Source organism: Petromyzon marinus, chromosome 54, assembly GCF_048934315.1.
Source record: "Petromyzon marinus isolate PM22_M1 ecotype Great Lakes invasive population chromosome 54, UKy_Petmar_22M1.pri1.0, whole genome shotgun sequence".
In the NCBI taxonomy this organism is placed as follows: Eukaryota; Metazoa; Chordata; class Hyperoartia; order Petromyzontiformes; family Petromyzontidae; genus Petromyzon; species Petromyzon marinus.
Window position 1 is genome coordinate 4767107 of NC_133720.1, and position 24031 is coordinate 4791137.

Genomic DNA, 24031 nt, shown 5'->3' on the forward strand with positions numbered 1-24031 from the left:
ATTCTGTTACCATTAAAAGTGTTATCGTGTTACATCTTTTCTTTACAATTATTTTGTATGTTTAAGACGTAGGGCTTTCACAACCAATATCATCGCGGAAATATTTACGTGAAAAAAAACCCCTGTATTATGGATTATTTCGTATGTCTGCCATTTTTATATTTCTGATTATTTCTGATATTTTTTGTCATCTGCAAGATCAGTTTGAAAAAATATAATTTAATTATATAAAATAAAAATTATCAATGGTATTTTTAACTGCACTGCAAAACAGAATGCCACTTTAAAAGCTTTGTATGCGTGGTTTCAGTTAAGTTATTTGAAAAGTGTTACGCAAGGCTTTGGGTAAGCAATTAATGCTTACGGTGTGATGCACGGCACAAAGGAGGATACCGTACATGATGTAGCAAGTCAAAGTATATGTGTGTATGTGGTGTGCGTGTCCCCGGCTGGTCCTACTCACTCTTTTTCAAGGAGGCGATGCACACAGCTGATCTGTTTGGGAGTCATCACGTTTTGCGCCTGCATCTCCATATTCGGACGGACGATGAGCTTCTTCTGCTGATAGTTACGCTTATTCAGCACCTACAGCGCGTACCCGCAAACACAACCACGCAAAACACAAGTGCCGTCGAACAGGCAATATGTGATGAATGGGGAAAAATAAGCAGCAGGGTAATAATTATTTCACTCGTTTCGGAGCCCGTCGGTCGAGGTTTGATGGTTGAAATCGCGAATTTGTACTCTTCAGGGGATTACCAAATATGCGGGTCTACGAGAAAGGGAATTATCAAGAGCTTCCGATTGTTAGCAGTGCTATTCCCAATAGCGCAGGCTAACAGCAATTACAATTAAATGTATAAATAATGTAGAATATTTTTTCACAAAACCCTGGAACCAAATGTATAATGGTATTACGCCTGACACAGAACACATTCTATTTTATTGTGTCAGAGGTTTTTGGATTATGCAAAGGAATACGTTTTTCAGTAATATGAGGTAAGGACAATGACCATAAAAAAATAACAACACAAATATGTCCAAGCGTTAAAACACTAAGAGGAGCAATATACACCAGACAGCGCTGGCTCAAGTGATGCGAATCCTAAAGGCACTAAGGTTCCCCGTCTGTTAATTACAAAACATTTAAAAGGTGACGACTACTGACTGGACAACACGCGGACAAGTGCTCCAAAGTGAAAAAGGATTGTATACTAATTACAATTTTAACATTGTGGACTCAGCGAGGTTGTGTACGCTAAATTGAAAACATGTTAACATCAAGATACATTTGTAGACAGGAAAAAAAAACATGCCAAATGTTGAAGTTTTAGATCTAGATTAGAACTGCTTTTTGAGTTTAGTTTATCTTTGCCCCCGCACCTCCGATTAGCAAGGTTGGCTACGTACGGCGCGACAGAAGAAGTCCGACACGCATGTACACATGTTGTGCTGATTGATTATACTGTCATTTTCCATTATTCTACATTATTGGTGTACGTCCCCAGATCCGCTGTGTGTGACATGCGGTACCACTGCACGCATCAAGCCGGTGTGCGCAGCATGGCGATCACGTGGCTGCCTTCCATCCAGACGTTCGTCGGCAGTCGCGAATCGTGTGCACAGCGGTGCACAAACATACAAACGGGGACCGTCCATAAATGACGTCGCGCGATTTTGGACGATTTTTGACCACCCCCACCCCCCCCCTCATCACACGGCGTCACAAAAAGTCAGACCCCCCTCAAATATGACATCACAAAGCTCTGCCGCCCCCCCCCCCCAAAAAAAAACACATTTCCATTTTGAAAATAAAACATGCTTCAAATCGCTTTAAACTATTGTCATTGTAGTGCGTATTTAATGTGGCGCTGCACTCTGATGTTGTAGGAGAAAACATTTATTAAAAAATCTTTGATTAAGTAGAACGTGTTGTCTATATTTATTTAAAGTTGCGTGACGTCATTCATGGACGGCCCCCCCACAGGCGTACTGTCACAATGAAGAGGCATGTGCTTAATCAGTGACCTGTTCGATAGATCGCTGGAGCTCCTCCACCTGATCGGTGATTGTTTGGATCTCGCTGCGAGCGTGTCGCTCTCTGTCCGAGAGGACGGGCAGACACGCGTGCACTCCCCGCAGGACGCGATGCACTCTGAACACAAACGAAACCCACAGAGACATTTAAAAAAAATGCGTGCCGAAAATCTATCGCAAACACAAGACAACGGTGAATATAAACTATTAAACATGTTTTTGAAATTTTACAATGTAAGGCCCACACTGAGCTAGAAAGCTCTTTTTCAGACGACCTGGCTACAGTGAGGGAAAAAAGTATTTTATCCCCTGCTGATATTGTACGTTTGCCCACTGACAAAGAAATGATCAGTCTATAATTTTAATGGTAGGTTTATTTGAACAGTGAGAGACAGAATAACAACAAAAAAAATCCAGAAAAACGCATGTCAAAAATGTTATAAATTGATTTGCATTTTAATGAGGGAAACAAGTATTTGACCCCCTCTCAATCAGAAAGATTTCTGGCTCCCAGGTGTCTTTTATACAGGTAACGAGCTTTTTACCTGTATAAAAGGCACCTGTCCACAGAAGCAATCAATCAATCAGATTCCAAACTCTCCACCATGGCCAAGACCAAAGAGCTCTCCAAGGATGTCAGGGACACGATTGTAGACCTACACAAGGTTGGAATGGGCTACAAGACCATTGCCAAGCAGCTTGGTGAGAAGGTGACACCAGTTGGTGCGATTATTCGCAAATGGAAGAAATACAAAAGAACTGTCAATCTCCCTCGGCCTAGGGCTCCATGCAAGATCTCACCTCGTGGAGTTGCAATGATCATGATAACGGTGAGGAATCAGCCCAGAACTACACGGGAGGATCTTGTCAATGATCTCAAGGCAGCTGGGACCATAGTCACCAAGAAAACAATTGGTAACACACTACGCCATGAAGGACTGAAATCCTGCAGTGCCCGCAAGGTCCCCCTGCTCAAGAAAGCACATATACATGCCCGTCTGAAGTTTGCCAATGAACATCTGAATGATTCAGAGGACAACTGGGTGAAAGTGTTGTGGTCAGATGAGACCAAAATGGAGCTCTTTGGCATCAACTCAACTCGCCGTGTTTGGGGGAGGAATACTCCCTATGACCCCAAGAACACCATCCCCACCGTCAAACATGGAGGTGGAAACATGTTTTGGGGGTGTTTTTTCTGCTAAGGGGACAGGACAACTTCACCGCATCAAAAGGACGATGGACGGGGCCATGTACCGTCAAATCTTGGGTTAGAACCTGCTTCCCTCAGCCAGGACATTGAAAATGGGTCGTGGATGGGTATTCCAGAATGACAATGACCCAAAACACACGGCCAAGGCAACAAAGGAGTGGCTCAAGAAGAAGCACATTAAGGTCCTGGAGTGGCCTAGCCAGTCTCCAGACCTTAATCCCATAGAAAATCTGTGGAGGGAGCTGAAGGTTCGAGTTGCCAAACGTCAGCCTCGAAACCTTAATGACTTGGAGAAGATCTGCAAAGAGGAGTGGGACAAAATCCCTCCTGAGATGTGTGCAAACCTGGTGGCCAACTACAAGAAACGTGTGACCTCTGTGATTGCCAACAAGGGTTTTGCCACCAAGTACTAAGTCATGTTTTGCAGAAGGGTCAAATACTTATTTCCCTCATTAAAATGCAAATCAATTTATAACATTTTTGACATGCATTTTTCTGGATTTTGTTGTTGTTATTCTGTCTCTCACTGTTCAAATAAACCTACCATTAAAATTATAGACTGATCATTTCTTTGTCAGTGGGCAAACGTACAAAATCAGCAGGGGATCAAATACTTTTTTCCCTCACTGTATGACAAATGATAGATTTTTTAAAAAAGTGGCATATCACGTGGAAATTTATAGCAGCAAATTACTCTAAAACACCCATGTTGATTCTAAATGTGGAGGAGGGAAAACCAGAGGACCTGGAGAAAAATCCAAGGGACCACAGGGAGAACATGCAAACTCCAAATATACAGCAGGCGTCAGGGTCAGAATCGAACCCACGACCTCCTGTATACCAGGTGAGGCAGTTATGCACAAAAGAACATTTTTATATGGATCATACTACACTGTGTTTACACAGATAATTCAATACCACAACTCAACATGTGTAGTGGATTCAATTGAGGTGCACACTCAACTTGGAGGCAACACAATTTATAAACGCATAACAACCAACATGAACATTATATACAGGGTGGTGACCACCGTTCCTAATCTCACTAACACTCAGGGAACACTACACAGCGTGACCAAGGCAGGTGACGGGCTGCCTGGTCACGAACGACGATCGGAGACTCGAGGACCGCTGATGGCGTCTTCGTCCCGGGGTTGAACAGCCCCGCTCTCGGTTCACACCCCGCTTCTAACTCCCGTGGCGTGGCCGGCTCTACCCCAGGCCACGCCCCCCTTCTCGATCCTTCGGGAAGGTACGGGCCCCCCAACCACGTGACCTCCAAGATCCCCCCTGGGGCCCCTAGCCCCCCTTTGTCCGGTCACGTGTCCTGTTGGGTTCACGCAGTGTGTCACGGCCTGACACGACCCCCGTGACACACGCCTACAGCACCCATACCGAGCCAACACAGTAGTGACGTCATACGTCCGTACGCTCGTACAGTCCCAACACAGTATTGACCTCGTATGTTACTACACATGTTATACCATGTAATAAACAGCTTGTAGGTCATTTAAACAAAAATTCACGAAATTACACACATATTTGATTATACCATATTCAGTATGTTTAAAATGAGAATAAAATGTTGTACTATGCACCACATGTTGCGTCTCACCACCACGCATGCACTTGAGCGTACAAGTTTCAAGTTCATATTGTTTAACCAGGTGAGAGAACTCAAGAGGCCAGGATAGAGTCTCAATTGCAAGAGCGACCTGGAGCATTAGTTTGCCAGTAGGGGTAATAATCAATTGCTGTGTATAATCCCAAATGTGTAATTTCCAAGTAATTCCGAATTTGGCAAATTTACACCCCGATGCTCTTCCGAATGTCAGGTGATCCTTTAACGTCCGCTTTGAAGCAAATGCTTTATATGCATTATGGCGCACAGTTATTACGGTCATTACAGACCCACGGTATTAACGAGGGCGACCACTGGATTCGAACCGCGAACCTCCGCAACGAGCGGCAAACACGTTGCCGCTGGACAAAGTTACCCACCTCTCCACCAGAGCCTCTTGCCTCTCTCGTGCATCCTCAGACTTGTCCACGAGACATTCAGCCGTTTTCCGTAGCTCTTGCCTGTAAACATCAACCTACATTGTAATCTTACTTAATTACAACTCAATTCTACGCGGGTCTGTACACGCACGAGTGCATTAGTTCACGTGTATGTGACCGAATGTCGTAAGTCTATTGTAATCTTACTTAATTACAACTCAATTCTACGCGGGTCTGTACACGCACGAGTGCATTAGTTCACGTGTATGTGACCGAATGTCGTAAAAGTCTATTGTAATCTTACTTAATTACAACTCAATTCTATGCGGGTCTGTACATGCACGAGTGCATTAGTTCACGTGTATGTGACCGAATGTTGTAAAAGTCTATTGTAATCTTACTTAATTACAACTCAATTCTATGCTGGTATGTACATGCACAAGTGCATTAGTTCGCGTGTGTGTGACCGAATGTCGTAAAAGTCTGTCTCTTAAGACTGCAGTGAAGATTAAGGATACACTCAGGAGAGCCAAACATTTGAAGAATAATGCTTCGTACAATTACATACCTTTGAAACAGTATGAAGGCTAAATACATCTATGTTGTCAAAAGTCTGAATTTCACAATACATTGCCAGACTGACATTGAAACCGCTGGACAGTTCTGCCCATGCTTTCTGCGAGTCCTTAAATGGCTATGCTTGTTTTAATTAGTTTAACATGTAGGCTTTTGTGACAAATATTATGCACAAGAGGTATTTTGGGTTAGATCGCGTGAATATAAATGTGTCGTTAAACCTGCCACCACCCAACACAGCCAATTAGAACGGTTTGTCACGAACAAAACATGCCAGCACACCGGTGTGTTGGAGAGTAAACCCACATTTCCAATTCGGGTACGACGTTTTTGCCGGTCATTACAACCTTCCTCGTCAGGTGACAGGCTGTCGCCTGATGAGGCTGGCAGTGGCGGGTTAAACGAAACATTTATATCTACGCGATCTAACCCCAAAAAAACCTCTCATGGATTGTTTGAATAATTCAAAGGGTGAACAATTCTCTAGTCTACTTCTCCAGGAAAGCATGTCTCTGCATCACTGAGACCAAAAAAGGACATCAATTATATAGAAATAGGATTAAGGGGTATCACTATACAGTAAATATATCACACACACACACACAATGTAAGGAAATTAATGCGTACGCTTGGTGAGAAATCTGTTTCAGATCTTCCATCTGTTTTTCTTTCTGCTGCTTCATTCCCCGTACTCTGAAATGCAAACATTGGATCAAAAGCGGGCACATGCAGACAAGCACACACACACACCCATAGATTGTAAACGAATTTATTTAGATTGAAAACTCATTTCTTTAGAACTGTTTTTTATGTTTAGTTTATTGTCCTTCCCCCGCACCTCCAATTAGCACGGTTGGCTACGTACGGTGCGAAAGAAGCTGAACATACATACATATTCACACCTACAAGGTGGTAAAAGGGACCTTGAATAATATATACACTTCAAAAGGAAGCCAAATTTGTACTGTGGGGTGCAGTGGTTTGTGAACTAGACTGTGAACTCCAGTGACCTGAGTTATGATTCCTGGTCGCTGTTCACATCGATGGCAAGTGGTATCTGAACCAGTGATGCTCCCCCCCCCACCAAATTTTTTTAAGGTTGAAACTTGCTTTACACGCATCGAAGGACAAAGACTCAACCAGAAGATAATTTTAGTCAAACCAGTCATATATAACATAAGTAACCTTATCCCTTTTATGGTAAATTGTCAACATTGATGCAAACAACGAGTCTGCTCATGGGAAAATGTATGTTAAAACTAGTCCAGGAGTTTGCATGCCTTGAATCGTCGCTGCTAAATTTATGCACTCCCACAAGGCCATATTGCTGATGGGTTGTGTAAGAAATGTTTTATTTTTTTCGCAGAGAGACAGATACGCGAAGGAGACATAGTCTGCATCTTTATTTTGTTATTCATTTTCTCCGCAACGTCGCAAATGACTTCAATCCTTTCGTGAATCGCTGTGAGCTCGCAACAAACGCCACGCGTAAGAAAACAGAGGGCAGCATTTAACACTCGCCTGCGCAAGATTGCATCGCGCGCCAAGTCCAGTTTCAGAATGTTCTCTTCCCGAAACACCTGCACTGCACGCGTGACGAGCTGTAGACACTCGCACTGCGATAGCTGTGCCTGGGAGCCACACCTGGGAAAAGACGCGCACAACGTTCACAAAAACCAATCCGTAAGTGGAGCACTAATACAGTCAACATTATACCCTTGTTTCAGTCACTTACGACCATTCGTTATTTTAGTTTAATTAATACGCAGACCGGAGTGTTACTAATTTGTAGGTTTTCACTTTTGTGCTAGACAGTTCTCTCGATGTGTTTTCAGATTGTACCGCGTGTTGTTTGGCATGATGTCTGATGTTTTGTTCCATGTGCTGGAAGCTTTTTTAGGACTGAATTTAAGTGCCTGTAGAGCTCCTGAACATAGAGCAAAACATCACACTCAAGATCACATCGACAAGCTCGACATGGGTTATGTCCCACAACTTAACAAAAACGTAAAACATTTTGCCCATAAACCTTTGCACCTGCAGAATATTTCATGCAGCCATTTGTTTAAACAGCAAACCCTGACCACTTTTGATTTTATGAGTCTCAATGGCAGTGTGACCTGTTCAATAAATTCTGTTGAGTTGCCTGGTGTTATTTGCAACAGCCCTCCATGAACAAACATTGAGGCTGATATGACTAAAATGTTAGTTTAAACTTATGTGGTGGGACAGACATTTGTCTATTATTTCATGCAATCCAGTACAAAGAAAAGTTTACCCTGTATATATACCCTGTAAAAGACTGGGAGGGCAGGTGCTGTTAGCGAGCACCTATGAAGGCCGGCATGGCACACAGGAGGGTGGGTGGCCCACACCACGCCCAGCAGCCTTTGTCTGCTCAGTGCTGACGTTTACACGCCGCACCAGGTATTCATTTGAGGCCAAGTCGACCAAGGGGAGTCCCAGCACCAGTTCAGGTATTCGTCACTGGTGTTGGTCATGAACGGGAATCGAACTCAGGTCGCCGGGCTCATAGCGCAGTGCGCTAAACGTTACACACACGAACACGTCACACCTAAGTATGGGATTTCTCGTGTCTCGCTGTAGAATGCTATGGATGCGCTGCTCCAGCGATTCCTCCCGAAACGAATGCGACGCCACCCTCACGCTCGAGCCCTCTGCCTCGTCACCATTATGACTCGTGGACGCTTGATCAATGAGCAGTGCAGAGGGCTGCCAGGTGAACATACTGCACACCACAGAACACAGCAAAAACATTGCCCTCTTTAAAGACAACAATGGGAAAACAAAGAAGCCAACGCCTGCACAATAGAACTACCGTAATCCATTCCCTGCTATGAATCATGAAATTAAGAGTGCGAAGTAGATTGGCCACGACTGCAAAGCTCAGTTTTGTGGCAGTCCTCCGCTGTGCGTACAAACACTGGGCTGTGGAGACCACGTGATTTGCAAGAGGGTCACAGCTTGCAGGTGGGACACGGTTTGCGTCAATCCTCAAGCTCCGTGGCAGCCTCACCTGCCATTTTGCAATGGACCTCCAAAAACACACCCATGTTATAAGCAACTCAAAACACTCGGCAATCACACCGTGGCCTTAAATATATTGTATGTATGTTGAACTTATTTCGTATCGTACGTAGATAACAGTGCTATTCGGAGGTGCGAATGCAGCTAAAACCCATGTGAATGCAGCTGAACCCCTATTATCAGTCATCCTTTTAGCCATAAATGTTGTCTGTTGCTAACAGCATAGCAGAAATGTAATGATTATTCAATTAATTTAGTCATATACATTCTTGCACTCACGATAAATTAACCGAATCGTGTACACGTTTGTATGTATGTAGAACTTCTTTCGCACCATACGTAGCCAACTGTGCTAATTGGAGGTACGGAGGAAGGACAATCAACACAATAAGCAGTTCTAAAGGAGTGAATGTTTTTGTGCAGACATGTGATGTTTGAGATTTTCCGTATTTATGAACATTACATAGTTTAGCTGAGTGGTGGTGGTGGCGCACGCCTGTAATTCACTACTGTGGAGGCAAGGGTTGGTGGATCACAGCATAGCCAAAAATTCCCTTTCCGTGGGAACCAAGGTGTCATACCCTGGAAGAAGTCAGTACAGCAAACTGCAGCCTGATTTCCTTTCTTCCATCTACAGAGGATACAGTGTTGCCCCCTCGCACACGTAGATTTTTCTCTAGGTGCTGTGGTTTCTTCTCACATGCATAAACACTCATTGTTTGAAACACCTTAATATATAGAGGACTGCAGAACTTGGATATTTGCCGACGCCAGCTTGTCACCTGGCTGCTACCATCCAGCATATCTGTGCTTCCTCAGAGATTGTGAAATGCAATTTCCATGAACAATTATATATTTAAAAATACTAAGCATCCTCATTAGTACACATGACTCATAAACTTGTTGGGCTTACAGCAGCGGTCTTGTGACGACTTCGTAATTGGAAGTAAGGCAAAGGATGACTGCTCCCATAGATAAGTCACGTACAATGCACACTCCTTGAACTGCAGGGCCATGCCTTCACATGAGAGCAGATACACATCAGACATTCCGACAGCACACATGCAGGTTATAATGCATTGAAATTATTTGAGCATATTTCTTGTAATTTATACACATTTCTCCAAAGGTGACGATTCAGAAAATATATTTTAAGAGGATTAGTGTGACACTTAAATAAGTGTGGTATTGAATAGGTATGGTATTTATTTCATTAATTAAAGGTGTATGAAATCACCCTGGCCTGAACAAATGAGATACTGCACAGACAAAGCAAAAAAAGATGGTCCTTGTATTAAATCATGACACCTGACCCCAACAATGAATTGAAATGGGTGCCTCCCATTAAATAAGATGTCAAGGGACCAGGCAGACTGACCTAGGGCCTCTAATTAAGACCCCTTAACCTTACTATCAATGTAAAGTATTGGGCAAGGGCCACGGTCGAGACAACTAAATAATCAGGGAGTGGAGGGAAGTCATTTGATTGATATTACTGATGCAAATTAATTGTGAGAATGTACACAACACCGCAAAACGTGGATGACGACTGCGCTAACTATATTTGCATTGTATTGTTTGTATTAAAAATATGTAGGCAGTTATGTTGCTAGGAACACTGAAGACAAAGTACATACATGTTTGCCGATGGCCGGGTGCACAGCACATGCTCAACTACAGAGGGGTGATCGTCCGCCAGCGTCGTGAGCTCATCCTCGGATTTCTCCTCGCCCGCTGCTCAGCACGCGAAGAAACATACAACACAAATCAACCCCACTTCTCAGCACACCCAAAAAACGTGCAACACAAATCGCCGCATTGCAGGTCCACACCACGAACACACTTAACAGCCAGGGGGGACCACTGCACGGTACCGTATACACATACACAGATACTATGCACACGGTTAAATTCACCACCGTATGCGTCATCGCGCAACCCAGACATGTGTTATCCACCGGCAACCGCACAGCGGTAAAGTAGCGCACGCACTCAGCACCAAGGTCACCTGCAATAATTCAATCATCTAACTCCAGACTCAATTTGGTATTTAGAGTTACGTCTACCACCCGCTGTGTACAAGCTATAACCTGTTGCAATACTTATGTCATACTGATGACAATACATGTAAGACGACTCAGGTTCCCTTAATTCGACAAAAGGGCAACTTCATTCCCGACACATTATCTGTTAAACATCTGGCACCTTCCATGCTGTTCGGAATACACTCGAACCCACTTAAACAATACATGGTAAATGCAGCCCTCTCATCATGGGACCTCCTTTGCCAGTAACAAAATATGACAATAGGTGTTTCCCCTTTTTTCGTACGTCTTTTGGCATCCTCTGGTCTAACACCGTTTGAGACGAGGCTCAAAAGAAAGCTGTCTCTGGTGTGGACCAATCAGTTTCAAGGACAATGCATCATATTATCAGAGTATGCTTTTTGTTTGCATTCTGACCACAAGCATTGTGGTTAATGCAGACATGATTCCTTGAAAAAGGTTTGAGTTTTGTGTTTTAACACCTTAACACCTGTTTTGTTGCCCTCTCTTTACGAATTAGAAATATGCTACAAACATGCATCATGTTAACATCAACACATCAGGCGATATTGTGTAGCACAGTGTTCTAATGCAGCATCTCATACAGATTAATATCAAACATAAAAGGGAAGAAAATAACTAAAACAATACAATGGGATCCAGAGAAAAATGTCTCTTGCCATAAACATAAGGAGCTTCCACCACTGACTCCACGTCACCAACACTCCGCCTACACTTGACTAGGACGACTTTTGATATTTATTTTCGAAATATCGTAGGGTAGTTGTTGATGGCATGTAGGCATTATATTACATGGGTATCATACACTCATTGGTGGCTTCATTATGAGTAGAGGTTGCTTGGCAACACGTATCAAGTGGTAATGTAATGTTATTGGCTACTTTAAGATGTGTGGAAACTGCCTTAGTTAAAATAAATTGTTAACATTTTCAGAATAAGTCACACTCAGACACACCCACCAACATCATCTTCATTATAAATGTTTAAAACAACAAAAAAAATTAATTCGATGTTTTAATATATTTTATTATATTCTATTCACATGTATTATGTGACTTTTTTTATGTGATACCAAGTGGGGGAAAAACCATGTAGAATCAGTTAAAAAAAAAGCCGGAGGCGGTGATCTTTTCGGGCCCAGGAATGCAACCGTATTTTCCCATAAGGTATATTATTTGTCGAAACGCGGTTTTGCCCAATATGGTATTTTCCAAGAATGTAACCCCCGCGTTAGGCGAGGTATCGCTGGACCGACACACCCCTTGCGGACTTCATCCGAGATGCAATAAACTCTTAGAGAATCTAGAAAAATCTAGACGAGGTTTTAAAATTTTTATTCAATGTGAGACTGCGAAGTTTCGGATCAAGCGGAGGCATCACCAGCGGTGTGGGGGCCCAGATGCCACCTGACATTGAATGAGCATCACTCGAGCACCATATATGCAAGTGCTGGCAAAATCCTCCCTTCTCTGCATTCAGGCTGCCACCTAACTTCAACGGCCAGACTTGCTCAATATTGTTACTTCTATCCCTTTGTTTCATTCACCTGTGCCACTCAAACGAGTCGGTTATCGCCACCTAGCGGAAATTTCTGGCTATGCATTCGGTATCACTGCTTGTCTGAACTGGGACCGCAAGCCGAAAAACTTATTTAGCTTGAAACTTTTTTTGAGACTGGTCTATGAGATGACTAAGAATATTGTGAAAAATTATTCACTTTTATGAGAGGCAAATGTAACATACATTATAGATCAGCATTAACATGTCTAGTATATATGTACAGGCAGCAAGCACACTGTAATTGTGTAGGAATCAAAATACATGCTGGAAAATAATTCAAATATACACTTGCAAAGCACATTTCATCCATAGATCCCAATGCGTCCCGTATGAAACGCAGGAAATAAACAGAAACAGCTGGGCAAACGGCCAGAACTAGAACTAAAGGCCAGTTCAAAGAGGTGTGTTTTTAAGACAGGACTTAAATATAACCAACGATTCCAATTGTCTTATTAGCAAAGGCAAAGTGTTCCAAAGCTTGGGAGCTGCACTGGAAAAAAAGGTGCGTAGGTGAGCGAGTGAGGTTCGTGCACCGCTGTGCATGCGACTCACGACTGCCGACGAACGTCTGGATGGAAGGCAGCCACGTGATGGCTATGCTGTGCACACCGGCTTCATGCGTGCAGTGGTACCGCATGTCACACAGCGGGTCTGGGGACACAAACAATAATGTAAAATAATGGAAAATGACAGTATAATCAATCAGTACAACATATGTACATTCGTCAAACTTCCTTCACACCGTGCGTAGCCAACCATGCTAATTGGAGGTGCGGGGAAAGGACAATAAACTAAACACCAAAAGCAGTTAAAACAGGGTTAAACTTTGTGAATAGTGTCAAAACTCCATTCGCATTCAACACAGCTTCTTTGGCATACGATACAAATTTTAATAATGTCCATGTGGTGATGACTTGCCAAAATCTGTTTAGAACAAAAAAAATAAATTGAGTGTGTAATGATCAACACAAGGGCAAGTGACTAGTTTTTTATGTTAACTTTAACACCATTAAATAAATATATTTGTTATCAATAAATATAAAAATACACCAAAAATGTAATTTTAAAAACCTGTAAATATATTAACAAATGTGTTAGAATTCTAAAATAATGAAAAATGACAGTATAATCAATTCACACAACATATGGTCAAAATGCGGATAAACTTTGTGGAGAGCATCAGAACTTCAGATAACAATTATAAACACAAACCACCTAACATCACCTGTCTCGTCAAAGCAATAGCTATTTTAAAACACATTACATATAGTGGCGCTGCGTTGGCAGTGGTTTACAAGCACAAATAACAACAAACACAACACAAGCTTTGAAGAAGAGTCACTGCCCAAAATGTCACCTATTAAATATTTGTTCATGAAAAGGCCAGTGTTATATATATATACACGCATGTACGTTGAACTTCTTTTGCACCGTACGTACCCAACGGTGCGAATCGGAGGAATACTTAGATTTTTTTGTTATTTCACAAGGGATGTAGGGCGTACGGGCCACGCACGAAAGCTCACCTCGACTAAGCCTGATGGGGCACGTGAAGTCTGCCAACGTCTGCTCCTCCAACTCACTGCTCGAAGGTAGATTCAGGGACAGCTCCAGCTCCACGGCGTCAAACACAAACAGCGTGTACGGGAGGCCGTCCTCCGTCTGCGCGGGAGTGCGTGCACACGTCAACGTTTCAAACAACGCCACCATTATCATCACAACTACTTCTCTAAAAAACTAAATAATTAACGTGTTCTATAAACCATCCCAACAATAAATGTTATCATAAAAAAGGCAATTTTAGGCACAATCCAATGCAATAATTTCATGTAAAGCCCTGCCTCCAAATACTGTGTGGGTCGTAGGGGTTATTTGATCCTTCTGGCGGTACCCCGGGGTACCAAAAAATACTAAATGGCCTAGGCAATTCAATATTTTATTTCTGGGACACTATTCTTTCCAGGGGTGTACTTATAACTCCGCGACTGGGGTACCAATCAATCCGAAATCAGTGCCACACTCCGCGATGTTGAAACGCACCGAGGACGATTGTGCCGAAACCCTGAACGCTCGTACGCACCGTGGTGGTGCATCGTGTACAGCTCGTCGAGACGAGTCGATTGCCGCATCGCCGACCATCGACAGACTAAAAATGACTGCATCACGGACATTATGCGAGAGCCGGGGTACTATGGTACTCCGGGGTACCACCATAAAGTTAATTTGACCAAACTTGACAACGCCGGTCAGTGCAGGTTAGTGAAGACAGGGAGCAAAGAACGTAGTACATTAAAATGTAATTCGCTGCACACTTTCCATCGGCTACCGAAAACATAGCCCCACTCTCCCGCAGGCAGCGGAAAACACACGTTTTATGCACGCTGCTTCGCCCCATCCAAACACTTCTTTGGACGTCTGATATCTCACGAGATGGAACACGCACAGGGCGAACTGGTCACACTCATCGCTTCAAGCAACCGCCTGAAATGCCACACACCAAACACCCACGTGCCTGAGCCTCTTCGAGCAGCAAGCAGTGGTACACGGTCCCCGTCTCGGTGGCGATGACGAGCACGGAAGGGGAGTTGCGTAAACACAACAGCGAGCACGCTCCGTATCCGTAGTTGTCTTCTGCCGCGGGGTGCATCGGCAGGGGCCCCAAAACTCGATCGCCCGTCCGGGACTTGCCACTGGGGAGGAAAAAACAAAGGTTGCGTTAACCCTTTTCCCATTCCGAGACATCTGCATGTTGCAGGGTTGCGGGTGTCCCGTTCACCGCTGAATCTCAGAAACGCACAAGCGGTTCGCGTCAATTTTATTTAAAGAGGCATAGTGCCGTTTTTTTTTTATAAAGACGTTGTACTCACTGCAGGGAACTGTAGTGTCACTACCGCACTCTACGATAGCTCGCACCAAACTGTGGCACACGCCCTCCCGCATGGCCTTTTGGAAGCATCAATACCGGTAAAGTAATTTTGTTTTTGTTCCGGTGACGCATGCGTACGTCATCGGAACGCATCTACCACGTTAAACAAGGACATATTGTAATTACAAATCCGTAAATGACTCGAGTACCTCCTAACTCAATTATCACCTGATACTATAAGTTCCAACGCACAATCTTGAGATCCTCTGGATACATTTAGAAACGTACGTTTAGAGTATTTGGCTGCTATAAATTTCCATATGATAAGCCACTTGATTGGGCTATTATTCGTGACACTTATGAAAAAGGGCTATATAGCTTAGTGGATGGGCCTTACCTTGTAAAATAAAAAAACACTGTTGAATAGTTATGTACTTATACGGGTCACAATAAAAACATCTCAATGGACTGGGGTTAATGTCTTCTCAGAAAAAGGACCAAGACTACGCAACTCCCTATCAGTTGAGACATGTATTCGCTGAGCTTCAGCAGACAATCAAAATGCTTTCAGTTCTTGTGTCTGGGAACTAAAATATTTTTTGTTAGATGACCTGTATGCCGGCATCAACATTTCCAAATTAGAAATGACCTGCAAATTAAGCACATTTGAACTGAAAACAGCAATCAGCACCCTCTACTGTCCGCCTAATGCCCCACCCAGGCCACCTTTAAAAATGAGACCACTGGTGTCTTGTGTTGTTACCTGGTTAAATAAAGTAAACTTTAATCACTCCTTCCCTTGGTCAATTCCTGCAATTTCCAACAGTTTTCCTCCTTCATAATTCTGGGCTCTGGGATGTTTGTTAAACTACAGTGCCATTACAAATGCAAGTTGTTGTCATTGTTGTTAAGCTTGCTCGCGTACGTCAGAGGGAAAGTGTAGATGTGCCATCCACTCATACCTGAATCGTCAGAATATTTATTAATCCTGGAGAAATCCGATAATCTCCCAAGCTTTTTTTAAACAGATGATGTCCAGCATTTCACAGAGAGTGTCCACCACAAAGTACGCTTCTCTCACCTCAAGCACGTGTGAACGACGTACGTCTCTCCAGTTTCGTACAAGACATAAATGGGAAACACGGTCTCTTCCGGAGGAGCAATTCTGGATGTGCGCGCGTTGCTCATGGTGGGCACGCCAGGCACAAGAGGCACTTCGTTTTGCTTGGGTCGGGCTAGGCCAAAGTCAAACGCCACGGCTCGCTCACCCAGAGCGCACGCAAAGGAAGACCTGTCAATGCAACACAGAGAGCAGGCATAAAACACTTTTAAAAAAATGCACAGTGAAAAAATTAATACCTGCAGTTATGCGAGCAATGCGAACAGCAGCGTAGCAATGCCCAGTTGGAGGGGCTGCATTTATGGTTGATTTGGTCGAATACAAACACATCTACCCAAAACAAATGTGCAAATGGAAACATTTCCAGTGTATGAAAATGATGCATGTTTTTGGTTATTTCGCACGTTTGTATACTGTTATTCTGCACGCACTTCATGATGCTCACAATGTACGCACACACTGTATCCACAGGTGTGCCTCGAAATATGTGAATTCAATTAACGATTATTCGTTGTTGCGTTCATTATAAAACAACACTTTTTCTGTTTACGTCCTGCTTGTTTCTTTTTTACGTTTGTTAAAATTCTAATTTACATTTCTTAGGTGGGAAAAATCTAAACACCCATAATATATGCACATTGTCGTTCGTCCGTGCATGCATTTTACACTGTTCCAGGCTGTTTGCCTGGTCGCCGCGTTTCATAGACTCGCCACTTGTTTAAAAACCACGTAGTTCAAACTAAAGCAATACCTCATCGAACGCAGGGGTTACATTCCTGGAAAATGTCGTGTTCTGCAAAACCGCCTCCACAAATAATAGACCTCATGGTAACAATAGGCTTTGCGTTACTGGGTCTGAAATTATCACCCCGCTCCCTCTCTGTTTAACTAATTCTACACGATTTTCGCCATTGATATTGTAATTAAGGATGCCGAGTCGCGCTCAATTTCTGGTGTGTGTGTACAATCTTTATTATTTTTTATTTCACGTCGACACAAAACCCCCGTCTCCATTACTCTTCCTGCATCGCGCATTCACGCCCAATGCTCGCCCCTGGCATTGAATCGTCAGCCCGACTCTCGTCCCTAACACTGAATATCCGAAGCTCACTCCCAATTAATTCATATCTAGATGAACCAATCAACGCTAAACTTTGGCGTTATGGGCGTTGTCTGTCTGGGTACGTCACGGTCACTTGAATGTTAATGATACACCATCTAGGTGTCCGTACGACTGACGTCCTCAATGAGTGGACAGCTAGATGCATGCGGCAATGTAGGTGAATATGTTAAGTGTCATTTTAGTAGGTTTGAGGTCAGAAATACTTTTCTTAGGAACACATCTTAGGTTATATAATGAGACCTTATGGGAAAATATTTTTCGGTATACGATTTTTCCCTTTACGTTCATGTTTTTAATAAAGCAAGCCAGTTTCAGGCAATACAACTGCATTTGCTATGACTGGATAATGCATTACCGTGATTGTGGCAAACTCGGGGAGTCCTCTAGGTCCGGTGTGAGCGAAAACACCTTCACTGCGGTATGGGGGTCAGCAACGGCATATATCCTGGTGACAACACGCCACAGAAAGCAGCATTACTTGCAATTCACACAGCGCAAGGCATATGGCGTTAATATCAACGCCAAAAATTGGCTACGTAAATACACACACATACCAGTTTATAAGCGAGTGTGACAACGTTGTTTTTTATTACAAATTCAATATGGTGCGATTAACTTTTGCTTCCATAAGTGCACATGAATCAGTGCAAGTGACCATGATCACACTTATGCTTGTCATGTACAGTGACAAGCGTATTATTGCCCATGCACATATGATGGCGAGTCAATGTTTTTCCACTGATTCTGAAGGAAGGACCGTACAGTGGTGACAAGCTGCATACATGTTAAATTATTTTAATCAGTTTCCAAACAGTGCCACATTTTACCCGGCGGTAAAAAGTTTTCTGAAGTCATATTATTCGTCTCTGAAACCACAACTGAAAACAATGAAAACTTGTCCATATTCCCTCTTTAAACAAATTCTGCTGGAAAACATTGAGAGAAAGCCGATAAGCTGATGGGACTACATTTATTTTAACAGTCAAACAAATCTATTATTCTGTGCATTTCTCTGTTGTACATGCACATTCACAAATGTGTGAACATGCACATTCACATCGGTATATTTCGATGTGCGACTACATTGTTCAATTTGGATTATACACAGTAATGATTGACCCATGCTGTCAGACTAATGGCCGTTTGCAAGCCACATGCTGAGACACCACGTGCTGCACAGGGACAGCTGTCACTAGGAGTGCCCTTTTAACCGTGACGTCAAGCGTTGCGAGACATCTCGGTGTGTTGGGTGTTATAGTAAAACCTTGGATTGCGAGCATAATTCGTGTTTGTAATCCAAAGCACTCATATATCAAAGCACTCGTATATCAGTTGTGATCACGTGACGCTCGGCAGACAAAGCGTATACGTACACTACTCGCATTGCAAGACCTCGCTCGTTTATCAAATTAATATTTATTGTAAAATTTTGCTCGTCTTGCAAAACACTCGCAGACCAAGTTACTCGCAATCCAAGGTTTTACTGTATATCGAAAACAAATCATCATCATTGCTGTAGTTAACTACGGGTGTTCCAGCGTTTACCGCATCATGTTGTCCGAAGTGAGCAGCACGACATGTGGCTCAGTCCCGCCCTCCTCAGGGAACCAGCTTAAATCGAGCAGGCGCAGCGACGAGCGGCTGGTGAACAGGCGCTCCGCCACTACCGTTACCCTAAACACACAATTGTGTTAGCACAAAGACAAATATCCGCCCGTGTAGCTTGAAGAGACTGTTGGGGAAAATGCTGTAAGCCAGCACCTATGAAGGCCGGCATGGCACGAGTGGGGTGGGTGGCCAGGACCACGCCCGACCGCCTTTGTCTCCCCAGTGGCAGTATTTTACACACCTCTCCAAATACTAATTTGAGAACTAGTCGACCTTAGGGGAGGTCCAGGACCGGTTCAGATAATTGTCACTGGTGTTGGCCGTGAGCGGAAATAGAACTCTGGTCGTCGGGTTCGTAGCACAGCGTGCTAACCAACTACCGCTCCCCACACACAAACTCACACTGCTGTCTGCAGCTTTAAGGGTCAAGCCCTTTCAGCTAACATATGCCAACTCGTGAAACATCACAGCAAGTCAACCTGGCCTGTCCCTATTCTAGTGGGCATTCTACATAGCAAAACTAACAGCATGCAGAAGAGAGTATACACTTGGTCTTGACGATTTATAGCTGGATTAATATATTATTCACATTTACTAATCGCTGCAGTACAAAAATGGGCAGCGTGAGATCGAAAACAATTTGAAACAGTTAGTCAATCGTAAAACAGCATAAATATTATTCAATCTAAGCGCGCGACTTTAAAACCACACCTGCAGTTTGTGCACGAGTCTTTCGTGCCGGCTTGCGGGTACGGAGGCAGGTGCATGACGACGAGGCCACGTGAACCCACCAGGGCGACCAGCGAGGTGGCAGAAGGCGAGGGCAGCACTCGCTGCACGCGGAACGACGGCGGGTCCAAGCACAGCAGCGTCTGGGGCCCACAAACGAGGAAAGGTCAACGTGCAGCGGCGAGGCTCCAGTCGCGTGCGCAGCGATGGATAGTTGTTTGCAGGTCATTTTTAAGCGGTAGGCCTCTCATGCGGCTGTAGGCTGTGTGTAAAATCATTCAATGGTCGTCATTGATTGGTCCATAACCCATTTGCTGTAACCGGCAACACCTGACCAACTTACAGGTATGCAATTTGGAAATGTCATCGCGCGTGAGGCAACTGAGGCTTGCTTTCAAAGAGCTATATTCCAGTACGATAATATCACCCATGAAATGAAGGCTTATAATAAATCAACTGTGATGTCCACATTAGATACACAAAGAGTGTCTGTAAGCGCATGGAAAATTCTTACATTTAAAAAATCGCCATAGGTGTTACATATCACGGGTTGTGTTGATTACATGAGCCAGATGTCTTGTAGTGCAGTGAAATGCTGTAGCTTGGGTTGTACAGGGATTAAAGGTCAAAAGGTAAGGCGATGCAAGCCTAAACACGCTGCTGGATATGGCAACACATGTTTAACCAGTATTTTTTTAAATGGTTAGAGCCAGGGTTAGTAAAGGGAGTGTTGAGGTTAGGGATAGTTTGAGTGGGGATAAGCGACAGAGCAAGGGGTTAGCGGATGTTTGGTGCACAGGACCAGGGGCGGAGCCAGTATTTTGACTTTGGGGGGGCTGACTTCAATATTCTGAGATATCCAGAGTATGTTTTCCAATGGGCGCCACAAATGTATAAAACAAATTTGATTGGATTTGAACGCGGAGTTTATTAATAGGTCGGAGCCGCTGATGTGGCTAATAAGTTCGATAAGTTCGAAAGGCTGCCGCTCAAGCAGCACAAGGTGGCAGCACAAGGTGGCAGCCTGCAGGGCAGCACGAGGTGGCAGCCTGCAGGGCAGCACGAGGTGGCAGCCTGCAGGGCAGCACAAGGTGGCAGCCTGCAGGGCAGCACAAGGTGGCAGCCTGCAGGGCAGCACAAGGTGACAGCCTGCAGCATTTTGCAGCAGCCGGATATCCGGTGATCCAAATTACCGACTTTCCCAAAATTTCAGGGGGGGCTAAGCCCCCCCCCCAGCCCCCCCTATGGCTCTGCCCCTGCTCAGGACCAGCTTGTGGTTAGCAATGGCATTGAGTTATGGATGTGGTGGTTGGGAACAGGGTCACATACATACTCTTTGGTTCTTTCGGTAAAGTCACGTAGGTAGAAAAATAATAGATGACGACGTTTCGATCGCAACACAAGCAATCGTCATCAGGTGGGACAACCACAGCAAGAAAAAAACTGCTGAAGTTTTCAGCAGTTTTTTTCAGCAGTACTTCAGCAGTTTTGGTTGTGGTGTGGGACAGGGGATAGAGGTGGCAGTTTTACTATAAAGTATTTTATTTTACCAAGTAAGGCCTACTGAGCTATACAGCGCTTTTTCAGAAGCAACTGGCCACAAATGATAGCTCAACCAAGTGATTTAACGTGTAGAAATTTATAGCAGCCAAATACTCTCAAGGCATGTCGATTCTAAATGGAGGGAAAAACCGAAGGACCCGGAGACAAATCCACGCGACCACGGGGAGAGAGAGGGACACACAAACCCAAAATATATACAGCAGGCGTCAGGGTCGGGATTTAACCCACGACCTTCGGCATACCAGGCGAGGTAGTTAACATCTCGCCACCGTGACACAGTAGGGTTACAGGGACAGCGTTCGGGATTGGTTTGGGCTTAAGAGAGTCAACGTCAGAGTCGGCAGGTGTATGGGGCAGGTTCGAGCTGGCGGGCACGGCTGTGCTTTGTAAGAATGGGGGGATGGGGGTAATGGGATGGAGAGGGGGTAATGGGGTGGCGAGGGGGTAATGGGGTGGAGAGGGAGTAATGGGGTTGAGAGGGGGTAATGGGGTGGAGAGGGGGTAATGGGGTGGAGAGGGGGTAATGGGGTTGAGAGGGGGTAATGGGGTGGAGAGGGGGTAATGGGGTGGAGAGGGGGTAATGGGGTTGAGAGGGGGTAATGGGGTTGAGAGGGGGTAATGGGGTGGAGAGGGGGTAATGGGATGGAGAGGGGGTAATGGGGGGTGGCGGGGGGGTGGTAATAGAGTGGGGTGGCGGTAACGGGGGGGGGTAACGGGGGGGGGGGGGTAACGGAGGGGGGGGGGGTAACGGAGGGGGGGGGGTAACGGAGGGGGGGTAACGGAGTCTCGAGGGGGGTGGGGGGGTGGTAACGCGGTGCACCTCAAGTCCACCCTCGTCCCCGCGGCGCCGTCCGCTCTCGGCGCGGAGTAGCGCGGCGGCGCGCTCGTCCCAGGCGTACACGTGGTCCCCCAAGGAGAACAGCAACTCCCGGCTCGCCGCCGCTGCCGCCGCTGCCGCCGCCGCCGTCCCCCGTTGGGGTCTCCCTGGGGGGGTCCCGGCGGCTCCCGCGCCGGCCGCTGAGCCGGCGGCTGCGGCTGCGGCGGCTGCTGCTGCGGCCTTCTCCGGCTCGGGAGAGGCGGAGGCGCCCTCGCCGAGCCGCGAGAACAGATCCCGCAACCCCTGCGAGGAGAGCAGCGACATCTTTCGGCGGGGCCCTGTGCGAGCAAGGGGCCGTGAAGAGGTTTGGACGACGACGACGAGGAGGAGGAGGAAGAGATTGATGATGATGATGGAGAAGAGGAGCGACTCAAAGGCGTTCAAACGTCGAGCGGGAAACACGAGACCGGGAGTTCGCCGTGGATCGATCCACGCGCGTAGAATCGAATGTTTTCGATCCTTAATGTTAGGCGCCGCAAATCTACGATTCTTGCGTGATTGCGAAGGGGCCTTCATCCAGCAGTGGATTCACCATGGCTGGTGATGGAGGTGTTGTTGGTGTTTTGGTGATGGTGTACGTGCTATAAGGGATATAGAGATTTAGCGCGGGCTTATTTAGGTGTTTCCACCGTGGTGGAGGGCAGAGCAGTGACGCTCACAACAACGAGCGGAGCACCGGGCGGATAAAATGCAGCAAGTTGGTACAGCTGGTGGTGCATCTACCGGTCATCTGAGTCAGCCGACCCATCGTACCTGCAGGGTCTGTCCTGAGACCTCCTGCACCTAGCCTGGCACAGTAGGGGGGTACAGCTGGTGGTGCATCTACTGGTCATCTCAGTCGGTCAACCCATGGCACCTGCAGGGTCTGTCCCGAGACCTCCTGCACCTAGCCTGGCACAGTAGGGGGTATATATGATGCAGACGGTCAACTCAATCGGTCAACCCATGGCACCTGCAGTCTGTCCCGAGACCTGTCAGCGAGCCTTCCGATTCATCACGTGGGCCTCAAAAGTGCACCTGGCCTGGCACAGACCTCGTGGTGTCGTCACAGTCACTTCGTGGCGAATGATCGGGTATTGGTTATTGGTATAGCGATGTTATAGCTTCTGAAGGATTTAGTGACGAAGAAAAACGTGCTGTTATTTTTTACAATCTTAATTGAATCACGAACTCGACCCACGAACAAACATGTGCATCGGGTATTTTTTTAGCTAAATCACCTCACGATGCGGCCAAATGTCGTTATCATCCTCGCCCACCTCGACAGAGCCAAACAAATTATTGTAAAAATCTAGATTTGAAGTTTGTGTAAAGCCATCACTGGAATCGATTCGAGTTTTCATTTCCATAAAAAATCGCAAAATTGGAATCGCTTCCCCTTTCATTCGGAGTCGCTTACAAAGAAGGATCGATGCAAGGTCGCGCGGAATCGTTAAGTTGGGAATCGGCAAGATCTGGATCGATTCAACTTCCTGCTCACCGGGACCAGGCTTGCCAGAGCCGAGGTTTTAACCTCCAGGCAACAACAATAAACACATTTACGGCAGATTTCATCTGCAAATATAAACAGACTAACGTAGAAGTAAGGAAAAAAAGGTTGCTCATAGATAGAGAACATTTACAGACCAATTCAGATCTTATTGGTCA

General features: G+C 45.1%; 2 protein-coding genes across 3 annotated transcripts in view; one reads left to right on the plus strand and one right to left on the minus strand.

The window, feature by feature from the left end:
• NUP88 (nucleoporin 88) overlaps positions 1–24031 on the minus strand; it is a 153038-nt gene that overhangs the window by 2735 nt on the left and 126272 nt on the right. The window contains exons 2-17 of one of the 2 annotated variants that reach the window (XM_076052102.1): positions 22328–22627; positions 19927–20087; positions 19153–19281; positions 17963–18052; positions 16446–16655; positions 15011–15188; positions 14025–14160; positions 13051–13149; positions 10510–10606; positions 9786–9890; positions 8400–8573; positions 7346–7468; positions 6452–6517; positions 5249–5329; positions 2029–2155; positions 464–585 (exon numbers count right to left, since the gene is read on the minus strand). In XM_076052102.1, the coding sequence (XP_075908217.1) occupies positions 464–585; positions 2029–2155; positions 5249–5329; positions 6452–6517; positions 7346–7468; positions 8400–8573; positions 9786–9890; positions 10510–10606; positions 13051–13149; positions 14025–14160; positions 15011–15188; positions 16446–16655; positions 17963–18052; positions 19153–19281; positions 19927–20087; positions 22328–22627 (2198 nt within the window). Of the gene's footprint in view, positions 1–463; positions 586–2028; positions 2156–5248; positions 5330–6451; positions 6518–7345; positions 7469–8399; positions 8574–9785; positions 9891–10509; positions 10607–13050; positions 13150–14024; positions 14161–15010; positions 15189–16445; positions 16656–17962; positions 18053–19152; positions 19282–19926; positions 20088–22327; positions 22830–24031 lie in introns of those variants that run through there. The other variant, XM_032974462.2, reaches the window with a different exon arrangement.
• The window catches only part of COX4I1 (cytochrome c oxidase subunit 4I1), a 293476-nt gene continuing 292144 nt past the window's right edge, over positions 22700–24031 (plus strand). The window contains exon 1 of the mRNA XM_076052103.1: positions 22700–22710. The gene's annotated coding sequence lies outside the window, so the exon portion shown is untranslated. The remainder of the gene's footprint in view (positions 22711–24031) is intronic.